Source organism: Halichoerus grypus, chromosome 8 (assembly GCF_964656455.1).
Source record: "Halichoerus grypus chromosome 8, mHalGry1.hap1.1, whole genome shotgun sequence".
Classification (NCBI taxonomy): Eukaryota; Metazoa; Chordata; class Mammalia; order Carnivora; family Phocidae; genus Halichoerus; species Halichoerus grypus.
Genome location: NC_135719.1, coordinates 113,436,603 through 113,452,976, shown reverse-complemented (window position 1 = coordinate 113,452,976; position 16,374 = coordinate 113,436,603). Strand labels below are relative to the sequence as shown.

At 38.7% G+C, this 16,374-nt stretch overlaps 1 protein-coding gene across 1 annotated transcript in view; it reads right to left on the bottom strand.

Moving 5' to 3' along the window:
* MNAT1 (MNAT1 component of CDK activating kinase) overlaps nt 1-10,466 on the bottom strand; it is a 200,515-nt gene extending 190,049 nt beyond the window's left edge. Inside the window, exon 1 of the mRNA XM_036068374.2 lies at nt 10,251-10,466. Within this exon, the coding sequence (XP_035924267.1) occupies nt 10,251-10,339 (89 nt within the window). The 5' untranslated portion in view covers nt 10,340-10,466. The remainder of the gene's footprint in view (nt 1-10,250) is intronic.
* Between the last annotated feature and the right edge of the window lie 5,908 nt (nt 10,467-16,374).

Genomic DNA, 16,374 nt, shown 5'->3' with positions numbered 1-16,374 from the left:
ATTTGTATTTTAACAAATAAGTGTGAACATCTCATAAACAGCTTCATATTACCTGTTTGAATCTTAGAACATGAATTTGGTAATACAACTTCTAGGGAAAGAAATCCTAAAGAATGTCCATTCATGAAGCCAAAGTTCCTACGCAACTTTCTGATACCTACAGGCAAAACCTCACAAAAGTTTTCCTCCAAAACAGGAAAAAAAAAAAAAAAAAAAATATATATATATATATATATATAGAGAGAGAGAGAGAGAGAGAGAGAAAGCCATACAGCAGATAAAATGAATCTTTAAAGAGGATTGCCAGTAAGAAGAAAAGAATTAGAAAGGAGGAGCAGCATAGAGATAAGATACAAAGAGACACATTACAAATAACATAACTACTATTAGTAACTATAGTTTTAAAGAACTATAACATTAAGTTACACTAGATAAGAGAAGGAACTGAAGTAAGTATATTAGCACACATGGCATCTTAAAGACTAAAGTACACTAATTATCACTTCCAGTCAAAGCCAAAAATATATATCACAGCCATAACATAATCAATCCATAGTGAAGTACTCATATTCTGTAAATAGAATGTTCAGGACTCTCCCCCATATTGGAAAAGAACAATTACAACTAACAAAAATGACTAAATTTTTTGTATCTTATGAGTTTTATTAATGATGTGAAGTCAAAGACCAAAACTACTGACCACAATACTGAAACAAATAATACATTATATGTTAAAAAAAAGAAGAAGATAGCAGGAAGGGAAAAATGAAGGGGGGGAATCGGCGCGGGAGACGAACCATAAGAGACTATGGACTCTGAGAAACAAACTGAGGGTTCTAGAGGGGAGGGGGGTGAGGGGATGGGTTAGCCTGGTGATGGGTATTAAAAAGGGCACGTAGGGGTGCCTGGGTGGCTCAGTCGGTTAAGCATCTGCCTTCGGCTCAGGTCATGATCCCAGGGTCCTGGGATCGAGCCCCACATCGGGCTCCCTGCTCCGCGGGAAGCCTGCTTCTCCCTCTCCCACTCCCCCTGCTTGTGTTCCCTCTCTCGCTGTCTCTCTCTGTCAAATAAATAAATAAAATCTTTAAAAAAAATAAAAAATAAAAAATAAAGAGGGCACGTATTAAATGGAGCACTGGGTGTTATACACAAACAATGAATCATGGAACACTACATCAAAAACCAATGATGTAATCTATGGTGATTAACATAACATAATAAAATAAAATTAAAAAAAAAAACTACTGACCACAATAATCTTATTAACTATTAACTAAATTACCAAATTTTAAGAGATTAAAGGCAGATAAAAATTATCTATTCCAAACAAATGATCAATTCAAAGTTAAATGGCTGGCATAAAACTGGCCGGTTATGTCAAAACACGAACATGGATATTCTTTCTCTTTTCTTTTTTTTTAAGATTTATTTATTTAGGGGAGCCTGGGTGGCTCAGTCGTTAAGCGTCTGCCTTCGGTTCAGGTCATGATCCCAGCACCGGGCTTCCTGCTCCACAGGAAGTCTGCTTCTCCCTCCCCTACCCCACCTGCTTGTGTTCCCTCTCTCGCTGTGTCTCTGTCAAATAAATAAATAAATAAAATCTTTAAAAAGAAAAGATTTGAGAGAGAGTACGCACACAAGTGGGAGGGGCAAAAGGAGAGGGAGAATTTCCAGCTCGATCCCACAACCCTAAGATCATGACCTGAGCTGAAACCAAGAGTCAGACACTTAACAGACTTCACCACCCAGGCGCCCCGAGAACCTATATTTTCTAACTTGTGATTCGGTGTTCTTTCTGCTACTCAGCAGATTTGGATTATGAAAATATACAGGACACCAACTCATATATGTAGTGAAAGCAAAAAGCATCTCCTTTAGGAAAATGATCTTGAGATGTTCAATGCAATTGCCATTCAGAAGACATGAGACATGAATTTTCTAGGGCTGTTCTGCAACATTATATTCTAATCAACTTGAAAATATTCACTCCATTGAAAAGAAAAAAGGAATTGGGGTGCCTGGGTGGCTCAGTCAGTTAAGTGTCTGCCTTCGGCTCAGGTCATCATCCCAGAGTCCTGGGATAGAGCCCCACATTGGGCTCCCTGCTCAACAGGGAGCCTGCTTCTCCCTCTGCCTCTGCCCGCTGCTCCCCCTGCTTGTGCTCTCTCTCTCTCTCACTAGCTCTCTCTCTGTGTCAGATAAATAAAATCTTAAAAAAGAAAGAAAGAAAAAAGAATGCTTACAAAAGTATTGGGGAAAAAACTAAGGTGGTGAAAAAATTAGAAACTACAAAAGGAAAGAAATGTTAAAATGTTAAAAGCAATTGCCAATTTGAGGTAAGAAAATGAACGTGTACACACAGAACTAAGACTATAGGAAGCAAATGACTCAACAACAGCAAGGCCAGCTTTTCCTTAAAAACATGATGGAGTAACTGATGCCAGACTAGTATTCCCCCCCATAAGCAACCATAAAACAAACAAATGTATGAGAGTGGGTTTAGAGGCATTGGACAACAGACAACACAAACACTATAATCCCTCAGAGATGGGAAACTAACAAAGTGAGCCCTACAGTTGCCTCAGTTTTCTACCTGGCACAATTTCCATGACCATGCCCAGCAAGTAAGAGTTTGAGAAGGGCACAGTGGTTGTGCTAAACTGAAGAGTCAGAGATCAGAATTCAGTGCAGTTGATATGGCTGAAAACTGCAAAGCAGAAGGTCCAGAAGTCTGTATAGGAAACCGCCCATAAGTCCTTGGTCAAAAAACAGGCTACACATGTGCAGGGGAAAACCAATCAAGGCTTAAAGAACAGTGGATGAAAGAGGAATAAAGGATAGTTAAGAGTGGTGGATATATGAGGGGGCCCCTAGGTGGCTCAGTTGGTTAAGCATCCAACTCTTGATTTTGGCTCAGGTCATGATCTCGTGGTCCTGGTATTAAGCCCTGCATCAGGCTCCCTGCTCAGCAGGGAGTCTGCTTATCCCTCTCCCTTTGCCCCTTCCCCAGCTCATTCTCTCTCTCCCTCTCTCAAATAAATAAATAAAATCTTTATTAAAAAAAAAAAGAGTGGTAGACATACTGTGAAGTTCCCACCCGGTCAGAGTAGAGACACCACATTATACCTTAACACTTAACACATCCAGCTGAAATACCAAAAAGGCACCAACTAAGAGCAAGGACCACATCCTAAAATAAGACTTATTCCAGACTCCCCTAACAAAGCTTAAAATCAGGACCCAACAAATTTTGCAAGAAATTAAAAGTTTGGACGTTAAGTTGCACTAAAGTAAGGAAACACACTAGGATCTCTGCAGATCTATCCTAGCAAAGATTAAAACCAAGTTTACAAAGTTCAAGGTGATCAGCCAGTAAAATGAACTATCTACAAAATTAAAACACAAACACACACACAGAAAAATAAAATCCAAGATCTCTAAAATGTAGCAACTACAGGATCCAGTTTACGTTTAAAAAAGTACAAAACATTCAAAAAAGGAAAAAGAAAAACATGATCCATAGTCAAAAAGAACAGTCAACAGAAACCAACCCTGCAATAGCCAAGATGTTCGATCTAGCAAACAGAAACTTTAAAATCAGCTATTATAAATATTTTAAAAGAATTAACACAAAATATGTTCAAAGAATTAAAGGAAAATACATTCAAAGAACTAAAAGAAAAATATGGTCTTAATGAATGCACAAATAGAAAATCTAATAAAAGAAATGAAAATTATAAAAAAGAATAAAATGAAAACCCTAGAGCAAAAAGCATAAAAACAAAAATATACTGAATGAGCTTAACAGAAGATTAGAAATAGCATACGGGCGTCAGTGAACTTGAAGACAGATCAACAGAAAGTAACTAAAGAACAGAGAGAAAAAAGACTGAAGAAAAATAAATCATACCACCGGGACTTAGAGAATATCAAAGAGTCCAATATACATGTAACTGGAGCTCCAAAATAAGAAGAAAGTGTAAATAGTTCAGAATCACTGAAATTTCCCAATAGGATGAAAAATACTGACTTACCAATCTAAGCGCAGCAAACCTCAACTAGGATGAATATAAACAAACAAAAACAAACAAAAAAAACCACACCTAGAACATACTCAAACTGCCAGAAACAAAAATTAAAGAGAAAAATCTTAAAAACAGCCCCAAAAGGTTTTTATGTAAAGGGAACCAAAGACGTGAGTAACAGCTAGCTTCCCATGACAAACAACGGAGATCAGAAAACAGTACCTTTCAAGTGGTGAAATGCCAAACTGTAATTTCATATTCAGCAAAAATATCCTTCACACAGTAAAGCGAAATAAAAACACTTTCGGATAAACAAAATCTAGGAGAATCATTCACCAACAGACCTACAAGAAATGCTAAGGAAAATTCTTCAGGCAAAAGAAAATCAAGACAACTGTAAAATCAGATCCAAAGGAAAGAAGGACACCAAAGATAGTAAATAAGTAAGTGAATATAAAAGACTACATTTCACCACTTTACACCCACCAGGATGGCTATAATCCAAAAAAGTTAAATAACAGGTGCTGGCAAAAGATGTAGAGAAACTGAACCTTCATACACCGCTAGTGGGAATATAAAATGCTGCAGCCACTTTGGAAAACAGTCTTACAGTTCCTCAAATAGTAAAACTTAGTTATCATATGATCCAAAAATTATACTCGTAAGTACACAACTGAGAGAAACAAAATCATTTGTCCATACAAAAATTTGCACATGAATGTTCATAACAGTATTATTCATAATAGCCAAAAAGTGAAAACAACCCACATGTCCATCAACTAATGAATGGATAAATAAAATGTGATATAGCCATACAATGGAATACCACTCAGTAACAAAAAGAAATGAAGTCCTGATTTGCTACAATATGGATGAACCATAAAAATATTATTCTAAGTAAAAGCCAATCACAGAGGGCTCCTGGGTGGCTCAGTTGGTTAAGCGACTACCTTCGGCTCAGGTCCTGATCCCGGGGTTCTGGGATTGAGTCCCGCATCGGGCTCCCCGCTCAGCAGGAAGCCTGCTTCTCCCTCTGCCTCTGCCTGCCGCTCTGCCTACTTGTGCTCTCTCTCTCTGTCAAATAACAATAAAATCTTTAAAAAATAAAATATTAAAAAAAAAAAGCCAATCACAGAGGACCATATATTGAATGATCCCATTTATGTGAAATGCCCAAAATAGGCAATCTATAGAGACAGAAAGTAAGATTAGTGGTTGCCTCAGGCTAGGGGAGGGCAATGGGGGAAAGGGAGTGTTTGGAGGGTGCTGGCTAAGTGATGGGGAGTTTCTTTATTAAGTGGCAAAAATGTTCTAAAGTTGATTATGGTAATGGAAGCACATCTCTGAGAATATACTTAAAGCCACAAACTCTACACTTAAAATGGATTAATTTTATGGTATGTGAAAAATTATATCTCAAAAAAATGTTTCTATAAAGACTATTTTTCAGTTGTCTACTTTTCCTTAAAGACAACTGACTGTTTAAAGCAAAAATAACAATACTGAATCATATACAGAAGTAAAAGATACATCATCAGCATAAAAGATGAGATGGGTGAGTAAACAGAACTATATTGTTCACATTTGCGAAGTTATTAAATGGGAAGTTAAAAATGGGGAGTGTCAGATGTTGACTCTAAATAGACTTTGAGAAAGATACACACTGTTATACGTAGAGAAACAACTCAAAAAATATTAAAAATATTAAAATAACAACAAAGAACTATTGCTAATAGGCCAATACTTTAAAATATGCAATTAATCAAAATAAGGCAAGAAAGGAACAAGAACAAAAACCAAAAGGAACAAATGGAAAACAAGTAGACTTAAACCCAATGAGTTCAATAATTACATTAAATATAAAGGGACAAATACACCAATTAAAAGGCAGAAATTTTTGGGCCAGGTAAAAAAGCAAGATGTTAACTATCTCCTAATATAAATTGGTTGAAGGTAAAAGTACGGAAAAAGATATACCATCAAACAGTAAGCATAAGAAAGCTGACATGACTATTTAATTCAGACAAAAACTTCAGGACAAAGAGTACTACAAGAGACAAAAAGAGACATTTTTCACGATGACAAAAGGTGATAGTCATCAGGAAGACACAGCAATCCTAAATATGTATGTACCTAATCATAAAACTTCAAAATACATGAAACGTAACAGAACTAAAAGGAGAAACTGACAGATCCACAATCTAGTTGGAGTAACTGATAAAATGAGTAGACAAATTAAATTTGTAAAATATAGAAGATCTGATGGGGTGGCTGGGTGATAGACATTGGGGAGGGTATGTGCTATGGTGAGCGCTGTGAATTGTGTAAGACTGATGAATCACAGACCTGTACCTCTGAAACAAATAATATATTATATGTTAAAAAAAAGAAGAAGAAGATAGCAGGAAGGGAAAAATGAAGGGGGGAAATCGGAGGGGGAGACAAACCATGAGAGACTATGGACTCTGAGAAACAAACTGAGGGTTCTAGAGGGGAGGGGGGTAGGGGGATGGGTTAGCCTGGTGATGGGTATTAAAGAGGGCACGTACTGAATGGAGCACTGGGTGTTATATGCAAACAATGAATCATGGAACACTACATCAAAAACTAATGATGTAATGTATGGTGATTAACATAACATAATTAAAAAAATATACAGAAGATCTGAGTAACACTATCAACCAAGTTGACCGAATTGACATTCATAATACACTATACCCAGCAGCTGCAGAACATTCTTTTCAAATGTACATTGACTGCTCACCAACACAGACCATTTGCTGGACCATAAATAAGTTCTCAGAAAATTTCAAAAGACTGAAATTTAATAGAGTATCTTCTCTTACCACAACAGAAAATTAGAAATTAACAACAATATACCGAGAAAGTCCCCTTTTTCAAATTATTTTACCAGAATGAGTGCCTCTTCCTACTTTGCCTGCCCAAAGGAGACACTGTTTCCTAATTTGCATATAGGTACTATATAAGTCCAGAATATCGGTCAGAACAAATAAATGCCACTTATGAATCATTCTTTCCAACAATAAATAAATTGAACCTCAACCTGATAGAGCTTCTAAATATAACTAATAATTTAGAGAAAATACAAAGGAACATATTAAACAATACCACAGAGATGCAATCAGCAAAATTCATAGTAGAAACTCTCAGTAATTCATCAGTAGGTGAGAGAGAAACAGGAACAGAGAAAGGGAAAAGACAGAGCGAGAAAGATCTTAAGTAAATATGGCAAAATACTGACTTTTATATATCAGGACATATTTGCTTTTTCTACTATTTTGTGTCTTATGCATGTTTAAAATGAAAAAAGTAGATTTAGTAAAATCAAATACATGTAAAGTTTCCAGAGACGAGTTTTGCCAAAAATCGCTGGGATTAAAATTATTAAAGACCTGGTTAAATGAGAATTAGACATAACTGACTCCATCTAATTCAGTATGCTTCCAGAATTCTATGAAAGATTTCTATGAAAGGCCTGTTTCTTAAAACAGGTGGTTCTGAAAAAGAAAAAAATCACCCTTTTCTGTAATTAAAACAATTCAAGCTCATCCTTGAATTGAAAAACAAACATGGAATCCAAACTTCTTTCATGTACATGTAATCAATTCATTTGGGTGTTTGCTGGATTGAACTGATACAAAAGGGAATATGCTTCCTCAATTACTAGCAGGTAAGGGAGGAAAGTATTTTCATAATGTTTCACCTCTTCTCCCCTTTTTGCTCCTGCATTTTCTCCCATAAACAGTACACCCTCCTAATTAATCTTTCCATAATCCTATACTTCTTATCTTTTATGAATCACTACTCCTACTCACTCTATCATTAATAGGGTCATTATAATTAAAACTATCATTTTAACATCTTATAGTCTCTTGAATTCATTTAAAGAAAATCATTATTGTGCAAGTCTTTCATAGTAGCCCAAATGACTCCTGTTTTAATTTCATTTCTGCTTAGCACACATACTATCCACAATAATGATAATATGATAGCCAATATATATTAAACAAATACTATGTTTGACAGTAGAGACAGAAACTCTACAAAACACCTCCAAATATTTTAGATATATTATTTGATCCTCAAACACTGTAATGTAAGTAGTGCTGCTACCTCTATCGTACAAATAAGAAAAATGAGCACAAGAAGTTAGTAATTTGTCCAAAGCCAAACACTATAGGGACTGTGCAAAGAATTCAAAATCATAAGTTTATTCTCTTAGCCAATACTCTATATTCTTTTATTCATTTTGTTCATATTTCAAATCAAAAAAACTATAAAATGCAGTCTATATCTAACAAGTTAGCAAATAAACCAAAATAAATGAAACACAAGAATAACTGACAACTTTTTTTAAGATTTTATTTTTTTAAGTAATCTCTACATCCAATGTGAGGCTCAAACTCACAACCCCAAGATCAAGAGTCACATGCCCTACCAAGTGAGCCAGCCAGGCCCCCAATATCTTAGGCAATTCTTAACTCTTATGAGAAAACAAAAAGGACTAAGGAGAACAACAAAAGCAATCTCTAATTAAAAATAAATTATTTCATAATTGCCTAATAAAAATGCCATTTATTTTGCTGAAATCACAATCTTCTCCAATTAGCTAATTTCTACTAGGCAGAAATGTCTGGCAGAAAATTACATTTAGTATCCTTCAAAAAAAGCAAATTCACTTTCCTTGAGCACCAACAAACCTGATACAGGAAAATGAAGAGAAATTGAACAAAATCTTTCTAAAAACCTAAGAGTCTTTATATACACTGTTTGTCTCACTTCCCTTTTCCATGCATTCTACTTGATTACTTTCACCTTCTTTCTAATCTTAAACCATTCAATCACAGTTCCACTACATTTCCTTTGCTGGATAAAGCAAAGGAAAATAAAAATAAGAAAAAAGTACCAATTAAGCAAGTTAATAAACCTTATTATAATAACTACAACTGATCATGCAAGTTTTGCTTACCCAAAGACCTAGTCTATCACACTATAGATTATCCATCATTTTTTATTTCTAAGAAACCTCAAAGAAGCTACAGGAATATATGCTCACCATAATATATCACCTTTAATCCCAAAGTGCTTTATGAAACCACCTTTACTGAACTATATGTGACCATAAAAATGTGGTGAGAAGGGGCGCCTGGGTGGCTCAGTCGGTTAAGCCTTTGTCTTAGGCTCAGGTCATGTCCCCGGAGTCTGGGAGTCTGGGAATCGGAGTCCGGAAAGCAAGCTCCACATCGGGCTCCTTGCTCAGCGGGGAGTCTGCTTCCCCGCCCCCCGACCCCCATGCCTCGGCTCCTCACTCCCCTCATCGTGCTGGCGCGCTTTCTCTCTCTCTCTCAAATAAATAAATAAAATCTTTTTTAAAAATGTGGCAAGAAATATGTTGACCAATTCCTGCACTTATTCTTCAAAATACACAAACTCAACCTCCCTCTTTCCTGTCCCTTTCCCAAAAATGAGCGTTCTAGAGTCAGACACGGTGTGTTCCAATTCTAGTAGGGCCCACTTAATAAGGGACCTTGAGCAGTCTCAGCCTCCTTCTCTGTGAAATGGGAATAATACTAGTACTTACTTCATGGGGCTGTTGTGGGAACAAAGTGAGACAATTCATGATAAAGGCTTAGAACAGTGCCTGGCACGTAATGTGCCCTCGTTAAATGCCAGCCATCATTCTATCTCCAAAATTAACCGCCGAGACTTTCTCCCTTTCAGGAATGAGAAATCTAACCAAACTCCATCAAGACAAATTGGTTTACAGACGAGGTTTTCAAATTAGCCTACATAATAAACAGAACTATATACTCACAGTAATTTTGTTTTCATAGCAATTTGGCCCTTGTCAATAAAAACATTTCGCGTGAAATTAAACATTCCAATCCCCCACGCTTTTACCAGCGACATGTCTGGACCCCAGCTGTCACCAGAGTGTGGAAATACATGGGCTATGAAGGGGGGAACCTGACAAACTGCTGGGTACTACCTCTGGGTACCAGCAGTCCAAAGCAGGCCAGCGCGGCTCAGGGGCTAGCGGCTCGAGTCCGTTTACAGAAACAACGCTCCCTTTGCCCATTTTCCTCCCCGGTGTCGAAACTAACGACGCCCTTTTCTCCCCTGAGCCGAGGCCGAGCATCTCCCAGCTCCCGCCTCCCACCCGGCGCGTCTCACCCCCACGGAACCCACTGTCTCCCGACTCACAGCGTGTGTCCGCACACATTCACCATCAGCTTCAAGGAGGGGTTCCGGTATTTCGTGGTCTTACACCGGGGGCAGCCCTGATCGTCCATGGTGCCTTCTTTCCTATGGACTCTCCCCGACGCCTGCTTCAGCTACAGCCAGAGCACCCCCAAACCTCCACAGACCCGACGCCAAGCGGGCTCCTGCCAACAGGCACTCGGCGGAGACGGTCCCTTTGCGAATGAGCACCGGCCGGAGGCGAGACACTGCAGCACAAACGTTCCGGCAGCAAGTTTTCCAGTCCTGCGGCTGCGGCTCGGTCTTAGCTTCCGTAGGCCGGTGCACTACCTTAGATTTCGGGGAGGGGTTATTAAAATGGTAAATTGCACACAAAGCTCCATCTCCGTGCATCTAGCAGTACTTTTCAGGGAAAGGCTAAGAACATAGATTCCATCTTGTACTGTCTGGAAACATTACCATGATTTCAAAGATTTATGCCCTGGGTACATAATCAATAATTCAGACTGGCATTTTCTTTTTAACAATTTGATAGCCTGTGCTTTATACTCTCCTTTATACTTGCACAGTCATGCAAGCACAGAAAATATGATGCATTTGCCGATAAAAGTTTGGAAAAATGATCTAGAACAAAAGTCTCTACACTGACCCTAAATATTACAGATTCTCACTAAATGTCAGATACTTCTATAAATAATATCTGGCATCTGCAGAGAGCCACTTACTTCAAGACTGTCAAGCATACTTAACGGCATCACCTGGTTCTTATACCCAACACCCCCAAGAATATACACTTTATTTCAGCAATTGTAAGATCTGAGAGCCTGAGTCTCTTCAGCAATTGTAAGCCACATCCACTGCATTTATCAAGATTGCAAAACAAAGTCTGTAAACAGCTCTATTGGATAAACTTCTCCCTCCATAAGGGACACATGTTCAACGCCATAATAAGGATTTGTTGATATTTATTGAATAAGTAGAGTGAAGAATGAATGAATGAGCATCAAATACTAGTTTACTGTGAAAAAATTTTTAAGCCAAGCATTAGCTTATAATCTAACCCGAATTCCATCAGAAGTAGGAATGCAAAGTTTTTCAACTTAACCCATACAATGAATATCAGCTATATACACACATAGTAATTTTACCTTTTCATAGCACTTTTGCTCTTTTCAATAAAAACATAAAAAAGGAACATTCCAACTCCCACTTTTTTAAACAGTGAACTCAGTAGGAAACCCATGGTGTGGTAATACAGTTGAGGTTTCCATGGATTACAGAGGAGGAACCTGACAAACAGCTGGATACCACATCTGGGAACCAGCAGACCAAAGCAAGCTACAGCAGCACAGGGCTTATATTAGTATGTAGACATCAGGGATTTACCTGTTTTTTTTAGCCAATACTACATTGAGAAGTCATTCATTAAGTTGGCATTATTGTTTATTACCACCAGGACACCTTTAATCATGTCCTTGAACAGGAGACCCCAACCACTTTGTGAATTGTTCTACCTTTAGCCCAAACCTTGACACCAAGGCAAAGAAAGCGCTGAAGACTGTGGGAAGAAACACTGCTACCAGCTTTATCGTTTTCCCAGGTTGTAAATTACTATCAGAGAAGGATGGTAGCAACAGCTGACTTGGAACTCTTACTGGACGAGCATTATTCATGCAACTAGAGACAGCAGAAAGTAGTGCTTTTGGATTTGGCCCCTCACTCCAAGAGAGCTGGATTCAAGTGCTGGCTTCATCACTTTCTAGTTGCAGGGCCTCAGGCCTCAGTTTTCCCAACTATAAATCGAGGACAATATTTGTAAAGATGAAGTGAGTTATTTCATTTAAAGTGCTTAGCACAGAGTAAGAGCTCAGTAACTGTTAGCCACTATTAACAGTACTGTAAGTATTATTGTCAGTAGTAGTATCTAAAATAGGCAATGTAATGGGGAGAACCTGGACTCCTCTTAAATCAGACAGACCTGTTTTTGAGCCAAATTTCTTATCCTCCCTTACCTCAGTTACTTTCCTCCACGTAATACACTTCATGGGGTTGCTGCAATTATTAAATTACGTGACATGTGGCCCTACTACAAAGCTTTGTACATAATAGAAACTCTGAAATGCATACCATTATTACTCGTGGGGTTCACTAAGATAGAATGATCAGAAAACTTTGAAGAGGAAAGCCCTCACAGCACCTGACTTCTGATTCAAACGGAACCTCAGCCTTTGTAAAAAAAAACCACCAAACTATCAGGTTTCCTACATTTCTTAAGACAGCAGCATCCCAACTGGCCCATTATTTCTCTTCCCAAATCTGCTCATCTTCTAGCATTCCCATGTCTGTAGATTCTATCTCCCTGGGGCAATGTTTCTCCAATGCAGACCCTCGTTTCCTAGCCCCCAGGCTATGGACCCAAACTGGGCTTTCCTCATCTTTAGGGGACATTTATTGTTTTGTCCCTTGTCTAAAGATAGCATCCTCCCCCTTCTTATGGAAAACAACTCCTCCCCCACAGGCTTCTGTGGTTCTAATGGGCTTGCCAAACACAATCCTGGCCCTCTGGCCTAGGGGTTGATATACAACCCTTACTGGACCAATCAGAGATCTTGCCTAGAATTTTTCAAATTGGCAGTAAAAGAAAAGCAGTAGAACCCCTTTAATGAAGCTAGAAAATGTGAGTTGAGAACTACTGGGAGCCCTGGTTCCAACGTTCTGGGGAAAGCCCTTTGAAAGACAAAAACTAACTTGACTAGAGAGAAGAGGCAAGTGACATGGGACAACAGGTCTTTTAAATTCCCACCAGTTGCATTCCAGCTTTTCACCTTGTTTGGTATCAGATTCCGATAAATTCACATTTTTGCTGAGTCCAGTTCAAGGGGGGTTTCTGGCTCCTAGGGAAATCCGTATCACCACAAAAACGCAAGAGTGCTGCTACACCCGGGAGATGATTAGAACCTGGCACTCAGTCTGCCAGGATCTTCTCCCTCCACTGTCACCCATGAGACTCCCTAGGTCACCTTCCCTCCTACCTACTGCTCATCCGCATTCTCCACAGGCAGATAGCTTGGTTACTGAGAACTCCCAAGCATTACATCCAAGGCTCCCTCTACCAGTCTTAAATTTTTTCTTCATTAAAATTTGAAAAACCCCCGACAAGGATTCTGAATGTTTTGGTTTGGGGAAAGTGTCCACCCCTGTACCAATCAACTGTGGCTATGATATTACACACAGACTACTGTGGACACAGACCACTACCGTGCCCCACACCACAGCAAGCTGAGCATTCCATCAAAGACCTTCGTAATCTGTCCCTAAGATGCCTACTCCCATCCCCTCTACTGTATTTCCTAATGGATGCATTTTATCGCTCCCACCAGATTTTAAGCTCCTCAGGGTCAGAGACCCCAAAATATTCATCTTGCTATCATCCGGTACCTAGTGTAATACCTTGTACTTAATCAGGACTCAATAAATATTTGGCAAATGAATGATCCTTCAGAAATGTTGACTACATATCATCAACCGTTGGTCACTAAATAACAGTAGAACACTCCCTCTACCTGGGAGATTACTTTACAACCTAACTTCTTAACAGTACCAGTACATGAGCTTCTGAAATGGAAAGAACCCACCAACATACAGTAATATAGGCCTTCCCTCTACTTCCCTATCAAGGCAGCCAAAGTCAGCCTTGAAAAAGGACATCTCTACTCTTGGTGGTCAACACCATTAAATACATTCAAGCAAAGAGTAAAAATGTGTGCCGAGCCAGATTTTCTCCAATACACTAAAATGGCAAAAGATTTCCATATACGCTCATCACTATCTTCAGGCAGGAAGGAAAAGATCCAGAAACTAGCAGGTTGTTTTTCACCCTCACACAATCCCAGTCTCAACTCTGTTTTCCCAAATCACAACACCACTTTAGACTACATATCACGACAGCAGACTCAAGTGTTTACAGCATGGCAGACGTAAGAAGTAGAAGTATTCAACAATTTTACAAATCATTTGTAAACCAGTGCTCTGAGATTAACTCCACGGACCCTCAAGTCTGGTGTTCCATTCCAAAGGAGCTGACCCAGTTTAAGTGGAGGACTTTCGGTCCCACTTTGAATTGCTGCCAGAATGAGCCTGAGGCTCAGCCTGCTAAAGGAATCCAGAGCTGGGTGTTGCATTTCACTTCTGGTTCTACAGGAATCTCCTCCTGGAGCTATATACAACACCACTGTAGCTACAGGGGGCAAATTCATAAAAGGCCACTGCTGCTTCTATATGATTTGTTGAACTTGGTGCTCTGGAGACAAAAGACATGCTCAGAAGACATGCAGAAACCCAATACATGGTTTTCCAAATAAACGCACTATATTTAATTGATAATAAGCCTGAAGAAGAGTCCTATGACCTGAACTTGGATTGCCCTATAATATAGCCAAATGAGTTTTCATTAGATATATGCAACTGAAAAGTTTCCTACTTTGCACTATCAGGAGGAAGATAACAAACATTTAACAAAGATTAATTACCTGCCAGGTCCTTTTTGGCACACCTTATCTCATTTAATCCTCACAACCATCCTTTCCACCTTTTATGGTCAAGTGGCTAATAAATGGCAGAGCTAGGATTAAAACTACATCTAGCTAGCTGATCCCCAAGTCCACATTTTTTCCACTAAACCATACTACCTCCTATCTACTTTGCTCTGATAAATATGCTTTAAAAATTCAATGAATGAAATGCAATGTCATATTCTGGAATGGATTATGAAATAGAAGACAGACATTAATGGAAAAACTGGTGAATCCAAATAAAGTCAACAGTTTAGTTAATAATATTGCAGCAATGTTAACTTGTTTGGACAAATGTATCATTGTAATGTAAAATGTCAGCATTAGGGAAAACTAGGTAAACAGGTGGGAACTCTCTCTACTCTTTCTGTGACTTTTCTGTAAGTCAAAATTATCCTAAAATAAAGAGTATATTTTTTTAGAATTCAAGGAAGTTATGAATCTCAGATATTGTCCTAAAGCTGGATACCTAGCTGCATATTTCCAATGGGGTGTAGGCCTGTGGTCTTTTCTATGACTATGAATTTTACATCTGCCAGAGATTTCAGTGCTGGCTTCATTAGGCCAGTACAAAAGCAAGTCCAAAATCAAATGACATGTTGGTTGGCCAGCAATGAAATGAGCCTGTCCACCAAAAAGAAAATCTCACCAAGTTGATCATGACAGCACGTAACCTAAACAGCTGCTTTATAATATGCTGCAATAGGGAGTTACGGGTAACTGGGAAGCAGAAACAACACAAAGCCACCTTGAAGGATGACATTAGGATGATGTCATTAAAGTGTTGGATTTTGAGAAAGAATACCAGCAGGTGGACCTAACTGACCCACAGAAATCAGAGAAGCAGACATGGGTTCATCCTTTTTGGAGTTAAGACCTCATGCAAACCATGAAAGAGACATGACTGCAAACAGCAGCGGACTCCACCCCCAGGCATTTCACCTCAAACCAGAGGGCAGTCTTCCATCTGTCTATGTTGCTGAAAGGGCTGCTGATCCCACACTGATCTCATGGAAGACACCTGCACTTGGAAATGGTGTTTCTACCAAGAATATCATCTCCAGAGAACTAGTCATACACTTACATAAAAAATGTCCATACAGAACACTTGAATTTTCATACTTTATTATAATCTAAAGCTTAGATCTCTTCCACCCTATTCACTGAGATAAACACATTGATTAAAGAGTCTGTATGCTTAGTTGCACCCTGTTCAACTTTGTTGTGTTGCCAGACCTCCAGGTGAGTGAAGGTTAAATGCCTTTTAGAGGTTTCTTGTTTTTGTCTTTTCAGTGGGCTCTTTTGTAGGTTTATTATTTTAAGATATTCAAGTATTTTCCCCTTTTTAATTTACCATAAATGTTTTCCCCTCGGAACATTCCCTAGTGACATTCTATTCTGAACCCTTTTGAGTACAAAATCCTTGATGAAGACATCTTGGAAAGGGAGGTAAAGGGGAATAGGAAAATAGAGAAGCTTCTGAATCATCTTCGAAATTTTGGAATCTGGATGCTTGACGGTGGTCTCTTTGTTAAGAGTTTAGCATCCGGACCTTA